The 20,765-nt window shown below is 43.6% G+C and overlaps 1 protein-coding gene across 2 annotated transcripts; it reads left to right on the forward strand.

Annotated features, from left to right (window-relative positions):
* The first annotated feature begins 906 nt into the window (after positions 1-906).
* On the forward strand, positions 907-20,610 carry chaf1a (chromatin assembly factor 1, subunit A (p150)). Of its 2 annotated transcripts, none has more exons than XM_083647051.1 (16): positions 907-1,187; positions 2,512-2,559; positions 3,537-4,180; positions 5,081-5,161; positions 5,338-5,582; positions 5,726-5,807; positions 5,923-5,991; positions 6,272-6,489; positions 7,120-7,288; positions 7,832-7,912; positions 9,287-9,388; positions 9,541-9,790; positions 14,366-14,525; positions 16,058-16,379; positions 16,599-16,680; positions 19,346-20,610. In XM_083647051.1, exons 1-16 carry the CDS (start codon positions 1,124-1,126, stop codon positions 19,471-19,473), a joined length of 2,745 nt encoding a protein of 914 aa, XP_083503177.1. In that variant the 5' UTR covers positions 907-1,123; the 3' UTR covers positions 19,474-20,610. The 2 variants fall into 2 exon arrangements, with proteins under 2 accessions (XP_083503177.1, XP_083503178.1); XM_083647052.1 differs by having other exon boundaries at positions 9,544-9,790.
* The last annotated feature ends 155 nt before the right edge of the window (positions 20,611-20,765 follow it).

The raw sequence follows: 20,765 nt of genomic DNA on the forward strand, positions 1-20,765 counted from the left end.
CAAAAGATATCACTTCTACTTTCAGGTCTTTAACATCGCTCTTTAAACATTCTATTGTGAAGCCGAGCATGTTCAGTCTGTGTAGTGATGATTCAGATGTGTTCTCTAATATCCCAGCTAACACTCCTGATGTTGTTGTTGTCATCAATGAAAATCGTATAGGTGTTTGTTCTAGAGGTTGGCTGTACCTTTGACCACAGCCTAGAAGAGGCCTTTCTAACCAAGATGTTGAAATATCAACTGCTGGAGCAGACCATTTCACAGCTGGGCTACAATTGTAAACTTATAGTTTTCATATTTGGCAGCCTGGGGCACATAAGCTGGTTTTGAGAGTGAACGCCTATGGCTGGTCTCCCAAAGGGCCAAGCAGTTAGCGAGGTATTGTTCAATATCTGCTATTATCGGTAGCCGCTCAATATGGCGGAGGCGCTGCTTTTTGTACCCATGAAGTGGATACTGACCATTCTCATGTCTTACAGTATAACTGTATTTTGTCAACCTGCCATTGTCATCATCCTGTGTATTGCTATCCTATGTGTATGCATTATTGTGGTTGGACACTTATGTAATGGACTGACTTGTGACTCCCAATATTTGATTGTTCTATGTGTTTGTGTCTTTTGCATACTTGTATTTATGTAGACATAAATAAATGATTCAAATGTGTGTGTGTGTGTGTGTGTGTGTGTGTGTGTGTGTGTGTGTGTGTGTGTGTGTGTGTGTGTGTAAATCGATTGTCTGATCCACACTCCAGAGCAGAAGGTGGCGGTAATGCACCAATAAGCTGGATGCCAACCGCCGTAAAACAAAAAAAAGAAGAAGAAGAGCAGACCAATCAGCGGTGGTTATTGGTGCAAGTGACACACTCCCGCCAATTCGGACTGAGGAGCGCGAGGCAGGCAGGCAGGCAGGGGGGAAATAGAGGGAGTATTTGGGAGATGCGGAAAAAGCAGGCTTTTTACTTTAATCTGAAGAAATCATATAACGTTATAGTGTTTAAGTAGCAAGAGAATATTCGCTTCGTTATTTGGGGCATTTATCAGTCGTTATACGAACGCCTCCATTGTTTTGAATTGGTTTCGCTGAAGAATATCACTCACCAGAGAGGAGCCTATTGGTGGTGATGTTGGCGGCGGAAAAGCCATCTGTGGACGGGCATATGGCAGCGTCTACTCCACGGAGAAGAGGTAACAGTAATGTTACCGAACAAGCCTTTAACTACTCTTTACTAACAGTTTGCCAAAATGTTTAACACAATAGGCATAGTACATGTTCGTATGTAACTAGCTAGTAACTTACGCTACGTTAACGAGCATAACACGAGAACAAATCCAACAACCCGACGTAAACTTTGAGTTGAATCTGTCAGTAAGTTTGGTTAGCTAGCGTAGGTAACAACGTTAGTTTTCCATATTAGAAACGAATCCAAGTATTGTCAACAGTGTAACGTTATTGCAATAATAACAGATATAACGTTGACAAATGACAACTTTGTGGATTTTTGCAATATAAGGTAGTATCGCTAACGATGTTACTAGCTAGCTAACGTTACGATACACAATAAAGAACATTGCTTTAACGTCATCTGGAGAACGAAAACCTTTCTTAGCAGCTAACGTCAGAGTATTTTTTCATTCTAGCAATTGCAGAGCACAGCAAAACTATACTAACGTTAGCTACTCGCTATGTTACCGCAGCTTGGCTAACGTTAGCTGTTAACTCCATAGCTGCGCTAGCAGACAAGCTAACGTTATGCTAGCACGTCTCGCAGTTGGTTAGCACCACACATTAAAGCTCTTTTCTCCTGTAATTGTAACTGGATAGCTAAGTTACTTAGCGTAGCTATCCAGTTAACTATTTTCCAAAATGTGTGGTGACGTTAGCGTTATTGGATATACATTCAACACTTTTGTTGAATTAATTTGGTCGAGGTTGAAGTACAGTATTTGGTCGTACAGCCATCTCTCCCCTGACAGCCTCAACTGGTGTCTGCTTTGTGGGCCTGCTCCTGCACCGACTGATACACCGGTTGGCGGGAGAGCTAACCAAAACACATCCATTTAGGCTTACGTTATGGTCCACCGTTTCAATAAAGTTCGATATTTTATGCAGCTAAACAAAATCATAACGTGTATGTTATTCGATAGATAATCAGAGAGTTTAACGTTAAAGCCAGGCAAATTTGGATTTTTAACAGCCAAACTGGCATGTGATTAACTTACTACCATGGCAAACTAAGTTTGAATCTTAACAAAAGATGAAGATTTGTAGTCAAGTTGTCAATTAACGTTAGGTAAATCGTTTTGTATTGATTGTCAACTAATTTAGAATGATTTGGCATTCACATTGGACTTAGACAGACATTAGATGCCATTACACTTCGACAGAAAGTTTCAACTTTACTACTAATATCAACACTTTGCAGGATGACGTTCAAGCACATGTTACAAGCATTTGAGTTGGCTTTTGTACTGTTATTTTTTCATCTGGTGGTGTTGCTGGTCTTTTCAGACATGGATTGCCAACCCAGTAACCATGCCAACAAGAAACTTGTTCAAGGTGAGGAAATAATGTTTTCTCTACACACTATAGCATGTTTATTATGAGAACAAGCCTTTAGTGCTGAATGATGTTTATCTAGCACGGAGGGTTGCATGATTTTAATACTAATGTTAAACCCTTATGATCCCCATGAAAGATTCTAAAGTATCATAGTTATCAACATGATCTGTATGGGGCATATTTGTATTATTCCAGTTTACCAACTTTTCTCTCCATTATTCCCTGTCTTGTTGTGTGTTCTTGACCAAATCCCCTTTTACTCATAATATTGTGATACTACTTGGTATAGAGCTTGCGGAGTTGATGTCACACATTGTTCTCAGCATAGAGGTTATCAGCCATGTATGTAGAGTGGATAATGAGAAGTCCACTAATGTCTCCGCTTCAGGTATTAAACAAACATGGCGCTCCTCCCGTCCCAACATGCAACACGGCATGATGTAACTCCACAAGCTCTATAGTTGATTGGCAAAAGTCTGGAAATGGTGACAACCCTACCAACCAACATAGGAATTGCATATAAATTCAATGATATAATTGCTCCCTAGAGGTATGAATTACCACAATATGCGGCTGTGGCTCAGGAGGTAGAGCGGGTCATCCACTAATCAGAAGGTCAGTGGTTCGATCCCCGGCTCCTCCAGTCCGCATGTCGAAGTGTCCTTGGGCAAGACACTGAACCCTGAATTGCTCCCGATGGCTGTGGCAGCTTGCTGCCTTCGGTGTGTGAATGGGTGAATGTAGGCACATTGTAAAGCGCTTTGGATAAAAGCGTTATATAAATGCAGTCCATTTACCATTTAGAAATTACATTTACATCACTTTATTCACCTTGCTTAAACTTGAATATCATTTCTTTGCTGAGTTTACAATTGCCATTTTGGTGAACAACTTTGTTATAGCTCCATTGTCTGTTATCTGGACGTATACAACTACCACAGATGGTGACTCAGTTTTCTATGTCCTGTCCTCAGCTCGTCTCCCATTCAAGCGCCTGAACCCTGAACCTACGGAAAATCAGAAGCCTAAACGTCCCTGCGCCCCCCCCTGCCCTGATCCAGGGATCTCAGATGGGGAGAATGAAACGGAGTCCTCCCTGCTTCCTGTACGCAACGGTCCAGCCTTGGTTAATGGGCGCGGACCACTTGATGGCTTCTTGAGTCGCAGCCGCCCTGCCCTCTCAAATGAGAACATGGTTATAGATCTCACTGAGGATGATAAAACATCTCCCAAAAAGGGCCATGCTCCACCTGTCTCTACCTCCCCCTGCCTCCCAACAAAAGACAATCATCAGGGCAAAGACAAAAGAGCCTCCACTGGGAAATCCAGCAACAGTGATCTCACTCCTGAGACACATGCTTTAGACTGCAAAGTAGTTGCCAAAACAGAGAGTGATGAGGAGATGGAGGAAAAGGACGAGGAGGAGGCTGCATCTATCTCACAGCTAGATGAAGCACAGGATTCTGAAAGTGAGGAAGAGGAGCAGGAGGAGTCTGTAAATGCAGATGTTTCCAGTCTGGGGGACAGGTCCATGCTGTCGCCTTCATCAACCAGCACCACATCTGCTGCTGAGAGCTCACCAGAACAGGCAAAGACTGAAGGCATTACTGCACCTACAGTAAGCACAGTTCCCATGTGTTGCTTTTACTGTGTCATAATCACACTTGGTATGACTAGGGCTGTCAGTGTATTGGCATTTTTTTTATTATCTGTGACACGATACGCATCACAATACTTAGGATTCAATATATTGTGATGCTGTAAGCAAGGAGATATATTTTCGAAGACTAACTGTCACAGTATAAAGAACACCACCATATGCATAACAAGTTGTTACAGTTGGAGTGGAAGAATTAGATGGCTGGAGATGGAACACTGCTATCTAGCAGTCAGGGTTTTAAACACAAAATGAACCACTGCCACAAATCTTTGCATGTAAACTATTAAAAATCAATTTCATATCACCAAACATATTGTGACACCCAAGTGCATCGATATTCTCTTACACCCCTAGTATGAACAAAATTAATATTAACGAGTAATGACAATCATAAGAATTTATTTAGATATTTATGTATAATGACAGGGATGCAAACTCATGGAGAGTGAAAAGGTGACAGGTACCAGGGGCACAAAACCACTCCGAAATGCTTCACTTAAGTGTCAGATTTTGGGGTGAAAAAGGTGACTGGTTTGCATTGCTATTATATGCAAAATCAAAATGGTGTTATCACATTGTACTGCATGGTAATATGACAAGTAAAGCACAGACTGCTCAAGTGTTACTGTTTAAAACCATTATTTACAACATTTAATGGAAGGTGCTGTTTTCAGAGTGGATTGATAAAATCTGAGGTGAATCTGGATGAATCGTGTCCATATCAAGCTCTTGTCAAACTTATTTGTATATTATATAGACCAAAGGCTTTGTGGAAAAGTCTATGAAACAAAGCACTTAGACAATATCTAATGCCATGTTCTCATAACGACTCCTGGCATTGTTCGTTTTTCTGCATAGGAGCCAAAGATGACCCCCAAGATACCAACGACTCCCAAGATACCGGCAGGTGAGAAGAAGGTGAAAAGACGCTCATTGAAGGTAAGGCTGCTGTTTCTGTGCACTGCTAGCTGCTACATTGTCAATCTAGAAGTCCTCCCCTGCGTGGCTTCACAACACAGCCTGTGCTTTAGTATCTTTTGTATTTATATCCCACACAATAAACTGGTAGATTTTGTAAGAAAAAAAAGACTTGACAAAACTTTTTGGAACTATAGAGTTTACAAGAACAAGAAGAGAGACTTCGCCTGCGCCAGGAGAAGGAACAGCAGAGGGAAGAGGCTAAAGCAGAGAAAGAGAAAATGAAAGAAGATGCTCGCAAACAAAAGGAGGAGCGAGAAAGGGAAAAACGGGAGAAAAAGGAAAAAGATGAGCAAGAGAAACGGGAGAAAAAAGAAAAGGAGGAGAAAGAAAAGGCAGATCGGTTAAAGGCAAAAGAGGAGCAACGGAAATCAAAGCAAGAGTGAGTCATGCAATTTCTTTATACTAAGGTTTTTCGCTGATCAAATTTGTCTTTGACATGCTGTGCTATAAGTTGGTGTTTGTCAACTAAAATGTGATTACCAGTTACAACAGACATTTTGTTTTGCTCAAACCTTGTCTCAGGGCTAAACTCGAAGAAAAACGGAAGAAAGAAGAGGAGAAGCGGGTGAAAGAAGAAGAGAAACGGTTGAAAGAAGAGAAGGATGTGAGTTTATGTAGAAAGGTGTCCGATGAGACATTTTCCTCCCAGATTTGCAATGATTAATTACACCGGCTAATGCCACTGTCACATCTATTGTCCCATCTGTATCTTGTTACAGCGTCTCAAAGCTGAGAAATCAGGGATTTCAAGATTTCTACAGAAACCCAAGACCCAACAGGCTCCAAAGGTGGGGGATCCCACATTAAATGATGTGATGAAATTATGAATTCACTGTGCAACTTGAAATTGTGTTTTCATTCAGTTGGGGTTATCCCTCCATGGCTACTGTTACCTCAAAGCGGTAGTGGTTTAGTTAGCATCTCTTATCATGAGTGCAAGATCTATCATTACACACAACGCAGGTCCTATGTATGCGCATGTTGCAAAACACACTGAACTCCTAGTGTGAAACAAGTGAATTGGATCAATAAGTACAGAATACCTGTAACATCCCTCTCTCCCTCCAGACCCTTGCAGCTGCCTGTGGGAAGTTTGCTCCTTTTGAAGTCAAAGAAAACATGTGCCTGGCACCACTCTGCCGGGTCCAGTGTGAGGACTCTGTTCTGGAGAAGCTGGACCAGTACTTATTGAAACCTGCTGATAACATAAACCGTCTAGGTAACTGGATTCAGAAAAAACCCCGCCGTTCCGGCCCCACCAAACCAAGACGGACAGACCCACTCAGGTGAGACTAGCTGTAATGTCTGTCCCTGCCAATTACAGTTGCTTCCTGCTCTAAGCCAGGTCCAGGAATGTCCAGAAACATGATGTATAATAATACAAATACAAAAGAAAAAATAACAGTAAATGTCAATTTTATAAGTCTCAGGTGTGTGGGATTTTTTTTTGCATTGTTTAGGCTCACTGAAGTCTCCAAAATCTGAAGTTCTTGCCATGATAAAGCTTTTTCATGCATTAGGCTGGATAACTGCTCGTCCACAGGCTGCATATAGTCACTGAATGGTTGAGCATATAATTGAAGTAGGGTAGATCATATCTGTCTGTGGTTGTCTCAAGCCACTTGGAACACTTACTGTGAATTTGTAGAGCAGTGCATGATATGGCATTTTCCACCATTATCCATAAAACTGAAGATCAAATTTGTTGTAGAGGAATGATGTTGCATCTCTAAAATATGATATACCAGATCCTGTTACAATCCAAGATTGCTGAATATGCCCTATTGTCCTATGGAACTATTCTTTTTTGCACTTAATTGTAGTTTAACTTGTTCTATTTCAGTTAATTTGTCAACATGCCTGTGTTGTTAACCATCTGTACTCTTTCTGTTTCCACTTTGTGTGTTTCTCCTCAGGGAGTGTGCAATAGTGGAAGGGCCTAAACCAGACGGTGTGCCGGACCGTAAATGTTATGGATCAATGAAGCTGCTGCAGTTCCATCAGAACCACCGTCCAGCCTACTGGGGCACCTGGAGTAAGGAGAGCTCACACGTCTCACCTCGCTGCCCCTTCAGACAGGACAAGGTAAGCAAGAACAGAATTTTTACAGTTGGACCTACTGTTGACAGTCAGTAACAGGCGGTGAGGTCCTGAAGCCCCACTGCCATGTTTTGACTGAATAACTATTGTAATTCTATGTAGAATTTAGCTTGCGCAGACGGTGGAAACCAGCAGTAAACTAAGTTTCTCAAAGCAGAGAGAAGAGCTAGGATGTGGCATTTAAGAGTAATACATGTAAAGGTAACCACTGATATTTTCAGGGATACTCTCAGAACATGGCTTTGGTCCGTTCAGTTGGCTACGTCAAACGGAGAACCCACATTACATAGTCGTGCTTTCAAATCATCTTTCAGATGTCAGCATTGCAGTTAATATAATTATAGATATGCCAGTGGACTCACTTCTTCCCTCCATTGGTTGGTGCAACTTCTTTTGGGAAACCCTGCACGAACAAACAATGCATCTGCCTCTCCTAAACTTTTACTCAATATCTGCTCTGTGTCCAAGATATTGATGTTTCCATATTGTACCAGTGTGTGACACTTAACAGCTGTGCTGTTACCTCAGGATCTGTTGGACTATGAGGTGGACAGCGATGATGAATGGGAGGAAGAGGAACCCGGAGAGTCGCTGTCACACAGTGAAGGGGTGAGTCTCCCACTGGCGCTTAAGAAATGTCAATACTGGAGATGTAAGATTTTCACACTTTGCCCAATGATGTATCGGTATGTTGATGCCCAGTATCATAGTTTACACAGGGTCCTCGCGGGGTCTTAAAAGTATTAAAAAGGTATTCAATTTGAAATTCTCAAAATAAGGCCTTAAAAGTATAGAATTTTGTGTACAAGGTATTGAATTTCATCTACAAAGGTCTTAATTTTTTTCTTGGAATAAATAAAAACCATAACATCATAAATAACTGTCAAATGTATGAATTGTTTTTATGGTGCGACTACGACTACGATTTGCGACAAGTATGTGTTAAACTTTAATACACACCTTAACATAGGGGTGCTCCGATCAGGATTTTTAGGGACGATCGCTGGACACTGTATCGGCTGATACTGATCATGGATTCTGCCTTCTATTTATCATGTAGCATTATTTATTTATTTAACTATTCTTAACAACATTGTATAATAATTATTAGTTAAGAGATGAGAAAGTATCATGAATTGACAACTATTTATTTATTGCCAGGCAACATCACTCTCTTAGAGACGCAACTTAAACCATAGCAACTTGCTTGGTTATTGGGAGCAGCTGAGGGCGTAACAAATATTGCTTTACTGTGGAATTAAATAACTAAAGTTTTGTCAAATACAAATTTGCACAACACACCAAATGCTATATACTGAGGCAACAAAAAATAATTCCAGTGGAAGGAACAAAACACAGGGCCGTTATCACTTTACTCAAACTTTAGAGAATAAAAACTGCAACATAATACAATATTTTTCATTATTAATCTGGATTAAGGGAGCAGAGTTAAAAAGTATATATTAATGATTTCAGTCCACTCAGTAGCCTATATGTAACGGGGATGCTTGAGGACCCTGGGGACTGGGGAGCGATACAAGCTGGACTTCTAGAGTCTGCCTGCTCTCTGCTTCATAGTTCTCCTGCTTGGTACTAGTTGGACACACAGCTGCATCAGAGTAAATAAGTAAAGTTAATAACTCTGACTCCTTAGTTCTTTTCAGGAATTCAAAATCAGAAGGTCGTCTTGGAGAAAAAAATACCCCAGGCCATGCAGTCACGCTCACATGTGCGCGCGGGTACAGTGAGGTCGGTGCACGGATATGACGAGAGAGAGAGTGAAGGAGTGTGTGCATCTTGCGTGGACAAAGAGAGAGTGGGGCAGAGAGCAAGAGTGTGTGTGTCTAAGTCTAATGCTGACACAGAGAGAGGGGTGATGTCATTTTAGGTGTCTCGCGTGCATCTGATCGGCTCTTCAGGTCAGCCTTTTTAGAGCTCCGATCAAAGCCGATAGAGCCAGTTTGACCTGGTTATCTTTTTCAGGAGGATGAGGAGCAGGGAGGTGACAATGACGACGATGACGACGACGGCTTCTTTGTTCCACATGGTTACCTCTCGGATGGCGAGGGGGCGTTGGAGGAAGAGGTATGAAGGCTGTTGCAGTCTCTTGGTTGCTTTTGTCAGTTAATTTCATTTTCTCCTCTTTCCTAAACCTCACAGGATACAGAACTCCGATATGTAATGTTCTAATTGTCTCTGCTTCCTCCACGTGCCTTCATTTACACGTGACCTCCCAGCAGGCTGGCGACTTGGAGAAGCAGAAAGTGCGTCAGAGGCTGAAAGCAAGGGAGTGGGATGAGCTGATGTCTACCAAGAAGAAGGTGAAGGTGCTAGAAGCGGTGGTGAGGGGCTGCATCTGGGACGGAGAAGGCCCGACTTTGGAGCTCTTCCAGCCTTACGCTGTGTGTCTGGTCGAGCCTTTACCCAAGCCAGACAACAGCCCCAGCCCAGAGGAAACGTCACGGAAACGCCAGGGAGATGAACAATGTGAGTGTGTGTGTGTGTGTGTGTGTGTGTGTGTGTGTGCCACTTGATTTACTTGGATCCACGGATGAAAGTATTTTTATGCCTCTGCCGGAGTACCGCAGGGATGACATATTTTTGTAGACGGAAGGCGGAAGTCCTGGATCTTATGGGGGAAAGTCAATGGGGTTTTAGAATGGGGATTTCACTTAAATGCATAAAATAAGGTCTGTGGTTAACAAAAGTTTATGGGAGTTGTCATTTGTGTCAGGATAATCTTCACAAATGTGAATCACTTTTTATTTTTTGAAATGTAAATGCATTTTTTAATGTGATTTTTGGAAAATGATTCACAAGGCATAAAAGTAATTCACGTTTGTGAAGATTATCCTGCTGAGCCCAAATTACCACTCCCATAAACTTTTGTTAACCACAGACCTTATTTGACTTTGACCCGAAACACCTTACGACCCCAGTTAACATCACTGATGACGCGTCCCAGCGCATCTACAATCCTGGCTCCCCTGGCCAGTGACACTTAGGAATAGACTAGGTGACAACCAAGTATAGTTTGGTGACAAGCTGGAGAGACAGTTGACGGTCGGAGAGACGGCATCCGGTACGGGATGGGTTTAGCACCCCAGCCTGGCTCTCTCGTGAGGGAGAAATCCACAAACGCTACGGATCAGCCTCCTGAAAATCTGTGCAAAGATCGGCGAGGCCTGGGGTCCTTCAGGCTAGAGCGAGGTGCTCGGCACAGGCGAATGACGTGCAGCGCACAGGCTTTCTTGAGGCGTCCTCTCTGCCCATGGTAGGATTGCCTTTTCCCCGGGAGGGTCTGGTGAGACGAAGGAGGAGCCCGGCCCGGAGTCACCCACAGGGCCTAGACCCGGATTGGCCGTGATCAACCCTTCCGCGGGCAACGCTGCAGACAGAGTAGGAAGGCTGATCCGTGAGCGGCTGCTGCTGGGACGCGAGTCGGGGTCTTAATTGGCCTCGGCTGGGTCTACTGGGCGAGGGTGTATGATGTTGAGAGACCCGAAACAGCTTACGACCCCAGTTAACATCACTGATGACGCGTCCCAGTAGGGTTGGCACGATGGACGATGGCATCGACCATCGTGATTGGCCGACCCCCCATCGACCTCTGAGCTTTCTACATCGGATCATTGTGATTAATTATCTGTTCAAATTAAATTTGTGCCGTTTTGGTTTTAATAATAAAAAATACCAAGTCCACTTACCGTGACGCGTGGGGACACGCCGGCGGCATTAAACGAGCGCACCCAGTTCAGACTCAGAGAAGCATCCCCTCCCCCGCTCTAGTGCTTGTCTGCACTGGGTGCGCTTGTTTAATGGCGCCGGGGCGTCCCCCGCGCATGAGAAGTCAGTTCTTTTGTTGTGAAAACTTTTAAGACAAAGAAGAAACTTCACGTTCTTTCCTGTTTTCAACCCAAAGTGAGTACAAGTCTTCAACTGTGAATTTATCTCGCCTGTTTCCAAAATGAAAGTTGAAGTTGATACAGCACTAGCAATATTGAACGGCGCAAAACAAATAGGCTAACGTTAACGTTACAGATCCTGACCAACAACGTGTGTGTGTGTGTTGAATTTAACTAGCTGGCAGAAAACTGACAGAATTACTGGCGGATATAACGTTAGATTCGTGTGGGCTTTTGAACCTAATAAGAGAGAGTTGAGGAGACGGGAGAGAGTTGAGAGAGAAATACAGCAGCAGCAGCAGCTACTGCTAGCTGTCTGCCACTGCTTGAGTCGCCTGGCTCTGTACAGGAGTAGTAGCCTGCCTGTCGGTCTCATGAAGAGCTCAGCTGTCCTGCTTTTAACGTGCATTGCAGCGGCGGATGGCATAAATGACGATGCCATCGTTAATCACGATGTTTGACTGTGAAACAATCACGATGGGTATTTCGGGTATATCGCACAACCCTACGTCCCAGCGCATGCTGTAGCATGTATTTTAAACCATTTGATGCATTTACCGTAAATTCCGGACTATAAGACGCACCGGTCTATAAGCCGCACCTTCAAAGGTGACTATTTTTTTCTTCTATAAGCCGCACCGGACTATAAGCCGCGGGTGTTTTGATGTTTAATTACCATATGTAAGGCTTCGTGCACAGAGGGGATTGTCGGGAATGGATGGCTGTTTGGGGAAGCTCCCATTTATTAACATTTCAACAAAACAAAAGTCAGGTCACTAATCCCCAGACAAAATCACACATTGTGGTTTTTTTTGTTTTTTTTACAGTGCACACAGTGTCCGCGGTGTGGTGAAAAGAGGGCAAGAGAGGAAATTAAAACAGAAGTGGATTTATAGTTAGAAAGAGTGCTAAAGAAGAGAGAATTCCGTTTTTTATTTTTTTATTTTAGTTACCCACAGTACTATTGACCAGTCCAACTCAAAAGATATTCGGCAGTTTCACTTTGAGCTCTTGTTCCGCCGCTGTCCATCAATGGTTATGACGAGTCTCGCTGGGTACAGTACGTCAAAGCGATATCCATTGACTCGATGATGCTGTTGTATGTTGCGCGTTTCTGTTGCACCAACGCGGAGGTCCTGCCGGGACGAAAAAGCGCGTACCCTCCCAGGTGAGGGGCTTCTTCCCCGCAGCCTGGAGGATGAGTTGACGGTCGGGCCAGCGGAGTAGGCAGATGAAGATGGCCCTCGGTGGCAGGCCGGAAAGAAAGAAGAAAGGAGGAGGAGGAGAAACCGCCACCTCCACAGCCAGCCACCTCACACACCCCAACTGTTTAATAGTGCCCGGCTCGCATGCCTCTCGGTCGGCTGGCCGGACAATATATGCACCCCGCTGCAGCAGCACCTTCGGGAGGTTTTCTCACTGTGTTCGGGACTTCGGCTCTAACTCGGCCAGATGGCTGGACACGAGTGAAACTCTTCACGGTTGCATTATTTTCTTTAGTGAGTGAGTGGATGGACTTCTGCACGTTTTCAAACTTGTTTTCAAGCTGCTCAAAACCTCTGAGCGATGTCGGACTTAATCGATAGTGTTTCACGGAGTAAAAGTTTAGCCCAAGCGGTGTATCTCCAGCCTCCAGCAGGTGAGTCATTTCCTCATTCATGGCGTGATTGCTTCGTCTTTTTCTTTCTGCTTACCTGTGTTGTGTTATGTTATGTTATGTTATGTTGTTAAAAGAGGGCAAGAGAGGAAATTAAAACAGAAGTGGATTTATAGTTAGAAAGAGTGCTAAAAAAGAGAGATTTTTTTTTTTTTTTGGAAAAAATCCATAGATAAGACGCACCGTTATATAAGCCGCAGGGGGCAAAAAAGGCCAAAAAACGGGAAAAAAGCCGCGGCTTATAGTCCGGAATTTACGGTAAGTAAAATCCGCTTCTAAAACCCCATTGACCTTTCCCACATAAGATTCAGGAAGTCCGGGACTTCCACCTTCCGACTACAAAATGCCTCATCCCTGCGGTACTGTATAGCTGGGCCGGTTTCAGGTTGTCCGTACGTACGTCCGATGTTCATTAACGCGATATGTCAGGAACGCCTTGATGGAATTTCTTCAAATTTGGCCCAAACCTCGACGTAGACTCATGGATGAACTAAGTCGATTTTGGTGGTCAAAGTTCAAGGTCTGTGACCTCACGAACGCCATTTTCATGCTCATTAATGCAATATCTCAGGAATGCTGAAACAGAATTGCTTCAAATTTGGCTTAAACGTTCACTTGGACTCGAGGATGAATTTATTAGATTTTAGATTAGTGTAAAATCCTTGGGCATGCCTCTCTTTAGTTGCACAGCCATCACCCATTCTCCTATTCTACAACTGACAAGAAATGTTTAGCAGCATTATTTAAGTTGATCCTGCTTCCTTGAAAATGTACTGATTGTAATTATAAAAGTTGAATTCAGTCAGTACACTTCGATTTATTTGTCATCAACTTACATATTTACATTCAGGGAACATAAGATTCATTTTGTTTCCAGCAAAACAAATCAAAACAGACATATTTGAAATTTAAGAAAACTACCGGTAATCTACTTGAAAATGCAAAAGATAGTTGAGGCGCCTTCACATTCAGTTTCAGTTTCAGTTTCAGTTTCAGTTTATTTAAAGAAAGGACAGTACACATTAATCAACATTACTGTAAATGCGCCAGTTTTAGCCAACTGGCTAATTCGCAACTGTAGTCCTTTTGGCAAGATGTTATAAAACCATACACCTAAAACAGAAGCATTAAAAGTAAAACACAATATTTACAACACAATCCAAAATAATAGTAAAAACAATAATACAATTCATATGATAAGAGCTTTGCACTTTTCTCACCGCGAGGTAGAGCTTCACAACTGTGCTCTGTTCTGCTGTGTCTGTGTCGGCCCTCTCTGGCACTACGTCACATACAGCGGCTATCTTCTCTGATTGTTGTGCTCATGAAAGGTCAGTGATAAGTACAGTAGGTCAGCGTTGAGATATTTTCCCCCATAGGAAAACAACGGCACAGCAGGGGCAGATTTGACTGCAGATCGTGTGTGAGGGGGGGCTTTATGAAGGCCATGGTCTATTAAGCATTGACTCTGACCGCTCTGTCATGCTCTTTCTCCTATAGTGCTGAGTCAGCTGCTGTCTCTGCTGCATGGCAATGTCAACAGCAGCAAGGTGATCATCACAGAGTTCCAGGAGTTCTGTCGGCAGCAGACTGCGACCTCGTCTTCATCATCTCCCAGCTTCTCCAGCCCTTTGAACTCAGTAGACAACATTCCTACCAGGTGAAACAACTGTATTTGGTTATAGAGTTTGCGTATGTGTATTTTTGGGGCCGAGCCCTACACAGCTCTGTCCATGAATGAGTGATCAAGTTCCACCATCGTTGGGCAGAGCCATTCGATTGGGCGGCTGGAAAACAAGTGGTTGGGTAGAACACAGGGCTGCAGCATTGGGCGGCCATGCAGGCACACTGTACATCCATAATGTTCCGTATGCATCAGGTGTATGCACGGAACTGCGCTGCTACACGTCACTGCATGTTGAGACAGGCAGAGCTGGCTGCACACATCAATAGCCCTTTTCAGACATGCAGTTGAACTCCTGAAGATATCCAGACATTAGTTGGATGGGTTGGTTGTATCTATGAGCACAATTGTGTGGTGGCCTGCAAAAACCCTTTGTCGCATGGTGAACCTTTGACGTTTAAATGTTTTGATATTTCCATAAATTAGAAACTCCGCTATAACTTTTTGAATAGTCTCGCTTGCCAGCCTCCCCTCACTTCCATGAGAGGAGTCTGGCTGCATGGAAACAGGCTGCTGGCATAAGCCCTCCCCTGCTCAACAGCTGCTCTCCCATTGGAGGCGTCCATTTCAGTCGTCGCCATATTTCCACTCCCCGCTTACAAGCTCTGTCATTGGCTCCGACCATGTCAATCAGAGCCCCTCCTTCCTGTGTGTCGCTGTAAATGTTCCCGGGCGCTGAACGAAGTGAAAACAACAACACTAACTGGCTAGCAAGCTAATGGAAGAAACCTACACGATAGCTCGTTGCTACACGCTGAAAATGGCAAGTTGGATTGTTGGAAACTATTTTCCAAGGGCACTGCCGCTAAGCGCTGCCCATGGCAATTCCAGAATGGTGACGAGTGCTGCCAGACTCCCCTCACAGAAGGGAGGGGAGGCTGGCCAGCGAGACTACTTTTCGAATGACTGAGATAGCTCTCTCAGATCAAAAGTTATGATTATTTTAATCTGTTACTGTATGTGTTTAAAAGTAAAACATGAGAAAAATGGCATTCCACAACATTCCAATTTCTACAGTGGCATTCTACCAAAACTATAATAATAAATACTTTTGTTTTATGAAAATTATTATTCACCATTTTACTGATTAAAGTAACCAAATCACTCAAAATACCTGCTACAACACTCGTTTTCAACCTACTGTGGATCATTGCCAACAATGTATCAGCGACATCATGTGAAGGGTTCTCCCAGACCACCACACAATTGTCCGTTGTGAGCATGCGGCCAACAGGGCTTAACCACCCAAGCCCCTAGTGCAGTGTCCGTGTCACTGGCAGAGCAGCTCATGTTTGAATACTATAGTTTAAAGTCCAGAGTGAGTGAGTGGGCATGTTGAGGACCATCTGGCAATCCTTGTGTGTGAACCCTGATTTATTTGTTGACTTAATTTACTATTTTTAAAATGATGCGTGCCGCCCGCTACGCGCTAATATTCTGCTATGAGAGTTTGTGTTGCAGATGCTGTTTTGCCTCATCTTATCAGACCCCCCCTCCTCTTTCATCAGAATACGTCTGAAGCGCCTCATCAAGGACAATGCTGTCTATGCGAAACGCTCAGTGTACAGGCGTTGCTGCTGGTACGTGCACACAGATGTCCTGTCCCGTTTTAGCCAGGAGGCCCTCCCAGTGCCCTGCCAGTGGACCTACCTCACCACTGGAGCTCGGGGAGAGTCCCGTGAAGAGCCTCAGGCTGCCACCGGCTCACAGGGAAACTCTCCAACCACGCCCCAGAGCTCCTCCACCACACCTTCATCCTCCAACAAAAGGAAGAGCGCAGGCAGCATGTCAATCACCAGATTCATGAAAAAGTGTTCTGACCCTGAGCAGGTAGGAAAAGGCGCTTCTATTTGTTTACCAACTTTGTAAGTATTTTTTTTAAGACCTCACTTTAGCCTTTTATTTCTTCCTCTACCTGGTTTAGTGTGGCATAACTTCCCACCCCATCTCTATTCAGTTCCATTGCCTTCACATGTTTTTTGTTTTATTTATATAGTCTATTATTTGAATAGCTTTTTCTCAAATGGTCCTCTTCCCTGTCTTACCCAGACGGAAGCGATGGAGACGGATGGTTTTCAAGCTGACACCGAGGATGACGATGAGGATGACTGCATCATCACTACACAGAGTGGTGGGTTGTTCAGGAGATTCAAAACCGTTATCCCAGTCAACCTTTTATGTTGAGTCTGAGAATTGGGCCCTTTTTACATTTTGCATTTTTATACACATAAAAATAAAAATAAAAGATAATTCAGTCACTCAGAACAACTCTGGTTGATTGGGTAGGACATTGTGACCATGTAGTCACTTTTCCCAACTTGCATAAATGTGTACTGCTTGACTATTTCTTAGAGAAGAAATGGATACACTGTATGTGGAAACTATGGACAACTTATATTAACTTTATTGAGATATGGAGGTGGATGCAGCTGCAGTCTTCAGCCGGCCATGTTAAAGGGACAGCTCACTCTAAAATCCAAAATACCGTACATATATTCCCTCTCACCTGCACTGCTATTTATCCATCTATATCGTTTTGTGTTAGTTTTGGAGATATCAGCCGCAGAGTTTCTGGCTTCTCTCCAATAAAATGTAACTGGATGGCACTCGGCTTGTGCTGCTCAAAGTGCCAAAGAAATACATTTGATAAACTCAACAGCAATGTATCTTTCCAGAAATCATGACCCGGTTACCGTAATTTCCGCACTATAAGGCGCACCTGAGTATAAGCCGCAGCAGCAAAATTGCCTGTTTGTTACATATATAAGCCGCACCGGACTATAAGCCGCGGGTGTTTTGATGTTTAATTACCATATGTAAGGGTTCGTGCACAGAGGGGATTGTCGGGAAAGAGATGGCTGTTTGGGGAAGCTCCCATTTATTAACATTTCAACAAAACAAGCATATCCCGCTGGGGATCTTTTCTTTTGGCATTGTGAGACGCTTAAAAAATCACCATCGGCGGGAGCTTTACTCCAGATGCTGTGCAGCCAAGAACACAAGTGAAATTCGTTCTCTCGTGACCTGTGGTTCTCAACGTGATGGACGATTCACCTTTCTTGTTAACAGTCCTAGTGAGAGGCAGGTCGAACGTCAAAGGCACTTCATCCATATTTATGATCTGCTCCGGTCCGATGGAATATTCCTTGATCTTTCTTTGTGTGAATTCGCCCAAGTTTGTAATTTTCTCCTGGTAGTCGGGAGGGAGTTGCTGACACACAGTCGTCCGCGCCCTGACGGACAGTCCCTTTCGTCTCATAAATCTGAAACACCAGGATGGTCCACCTCTAAAATGTTCAATTTTCATTTCGGTGGCGACTGTTTTGGCCTTCAGTCGGATCTGAACGGTGGACACACCTCGGCCGTCTGCTCTCTGTCAACACCCTGATGCCAAGGTTACGTGCTGCTGCTCGATTTCCTTCTTTCCTTCTTCTTCTCGCCGCCATCGTCGTAACACAGCCAGTTCTCCATCTTTTGAAGCATGATGTTAGATTACAACGAGCTAGTTGCGTGGCTTAGCCTTCCAAAATGTTGCCGTTAGTTTTTTAGAATGTAATACATAGAATTGGGAATGTTACATTCAATTTCATTCAGACTGTCTTTCAGGCTCAATCGCTGCCATTTTCCCCCCGGAGCGAGGGAGGAGGGAGGGTGTTTTACTGTAGTGGCTGAGAGAGCGTAGTGGCACAGTGCTCCAATCAGGTCGCGAGGCACATTTTTTGCAACATCATCCAATCAGGGTCTCGCTCTCGTAATGTCTGTCTTGCTCTCGTTCTGCCTCATACCAACATCCATAGATTTTGGAGGTCCCCGAGCGGCCGTTAGCTGATAAAATCCATAGATAAGCCGCACCGTTATATAAGCCGCAGGGCCAAAAAACGGGGGAAAAGCCGCGGCTTATAGTCCGAAATTTACGGTACTCAAGATAATCCACAGACCTTGTTATGAGCAGTTTCATGTAGGAACTATTTTCTTTTGACAACCGCTAGCTAGTTCCTACAAAAGAAAATAGGCCCTGTGTTGTCAAGGAGCTTTCATTTGCGTCAGTGTCGTTTTCATCGCCGTTCATTGTAACAGGCAGAGCAGGTGTGTGTTTATTTTTTCAACTTTCGCCCCCAAATTAATTTACAGTACATCCTCCAAATGCTATTTTTAATGGCCCCGGGACGACGGGAGGTCCTTAAGGTGGAGCCCTGGCGTTGCTGCTGCAGCGCACTTCCTTCCAGCAGCAAAGCCTGGGAATGAGCCCTACCCCACTGGTGCCCGCGAGCAGCCGTGACTTGGGTGTAAAAAAATATATATTTAATTATCTCATTAATATACTGCAAATGTGCGATGATACTCCAGTTTGCGGACCCTTTACAAAGCATATTCCCACAGTTACATATTTCATGTTTTCATGTAATTTATGTTTACCAACACAAATTTGGGCAGTCTGACTACCCACTTGCTTTTTAGCTTGTCAACCCTGAGGCTAGGCTGCATCAGATATCAAATTGGAAGCAGAATGTGGAAACATGTTATATTTATTTAGCCTTTAACATTAATTTTTGTAATGCCTTTTTTGCTATCAGAAAGTTTCTTTTTGACCCTGGTTGGTCTGTGTTTTGGGTGTATCCATCACACCACTCCAGACACTCGCCAGATCTTGATAAAATGAAATGAATGATACAATGAAATGAACAGTTGAACTGAGAATGCAAATTGGCATTTATCAAACGACAAATCCAATTTCTACATATTCTGTGTATATCTCTAAATGAAAACTGAACAAAAACAAAATGTTTACACTGCAGACTCAACCAGAGTGAACTCCAGCAAACCCGTCATCGCCAGTGAAGGAGACGGCCAGATGGAAGTCACTCCCTCAGAAGAAGCTGCTCTCCCATTGTCCAGTGCTGCTCCTACACTTGCCACTGCCTAAGGAAAGGACAAGCCCTTCTTCGTCCTCTCTGGGATCCTGCCCCTTCCCTTACCACTGCCCAAAGGCGTCCCCTCTCCCGCCTACTTCCCCCTTCCCTGGGTCTGAACTCCATTGTGCCCCAGACAGAATCAGGTCTTCAAGCAAGATGAAGCACTGCACTCTGCTGGTAGAGATGGCTCACTGCGGGCCGTGTGGTATCTACACAGTATTATGTTTTTCTCACCTCACTCTTAAAGTGTCCAGAGACATCTTACCAGCAAAATGTAGTCAAAGTGTCTGATTCTATTGTTAAGGACGAGTTTGATCAAACTGTTAACTGTGTTTTCGGTCGGGCATGTTCGGTGTGGGGGTCTTTAAAGTGGAAGGGGGCAGTCTCTCTGGTACTGGCTACAGCAGAAAGAAAGAAAGAGCAGAATGGTTATGTCCAGTCGATTTGAGCATGCAAAGTTTGAAGAATTGGCATTGAGGAGTTGTTGAACTGTTATTTTATTCATGACATTGGATTTCAGATTATCATGTCATGGTTTAAATGTGTATATAGTCTACTATCAATTAAAGCAGGGAAGTGAGAGGCTGAAAGTCCATCCGGACATTTCCCTTTGACATCGCTGGGTGCATTCTGCAATTTCTAATTCTGAGAGCTCACTGGAGTAGTTGCTGTTTGCTAGATCTGTACATGTACAGTTAGGCCCAGTGTCATACAATTGTATAAATATCTGTTTTTGTTTCCCATTTTTTCAAGAATACTTGAAGAGGATCAACTCATTAAACATTATGATTAAATGTACTGCACTTTTATATTCCTTTCCCCCCCTCTATCTGGGTGCCTTTGTCAACATGATGCCGCCACCATCACCACTGACAGTTGCAAGTTATTCTTATCGAGAGCCGTATCGTTTTGGTATTATGGGTTCTGATGTTTAAGGATACAGCAGAAGCTGTAGTCTTTCAGGCTGCTCAACCGTGCTTATATTACTACTCTGGGCCTCTGTTTTGTTTATTTGATTGTGGTTAGAGGTGGAGTAGTAAAATAGCCGTCCAGTATCAAGACATTGCTGTTCCCGTTTAATTTGAAGTGGCAGACATTTTGAATGCTCTGAGCCCTCAACTGTTCTGATAAAGGTCTGACGTTTTCTTTCAATAAAGCATTATTTAAAAAGATTGCCTTTATGTGCAACATGAGAAAAACATGTTTTCTCAATGTATGGAGCTTTCTAAGAAATAATGTGGTTCTGTGACAGATGGGTTTTGCTCTGTGAGGTTTTTAGGATTTCCTCCAGGTGCAGATTGGG

The sequence above is a fragment of the Poromitra crassiceps genome, assembly GCF_964638095.1.
Source record: "Poromitra crassiceps genome assembly, chromosome: 12".
Classification (NCBI taxonomy): Eukaryota; Metazoa; Chordata; class Actinopteri; order Beryciformes; family Melamphaidae; genus Poromitra; species Poromitra crassiceps.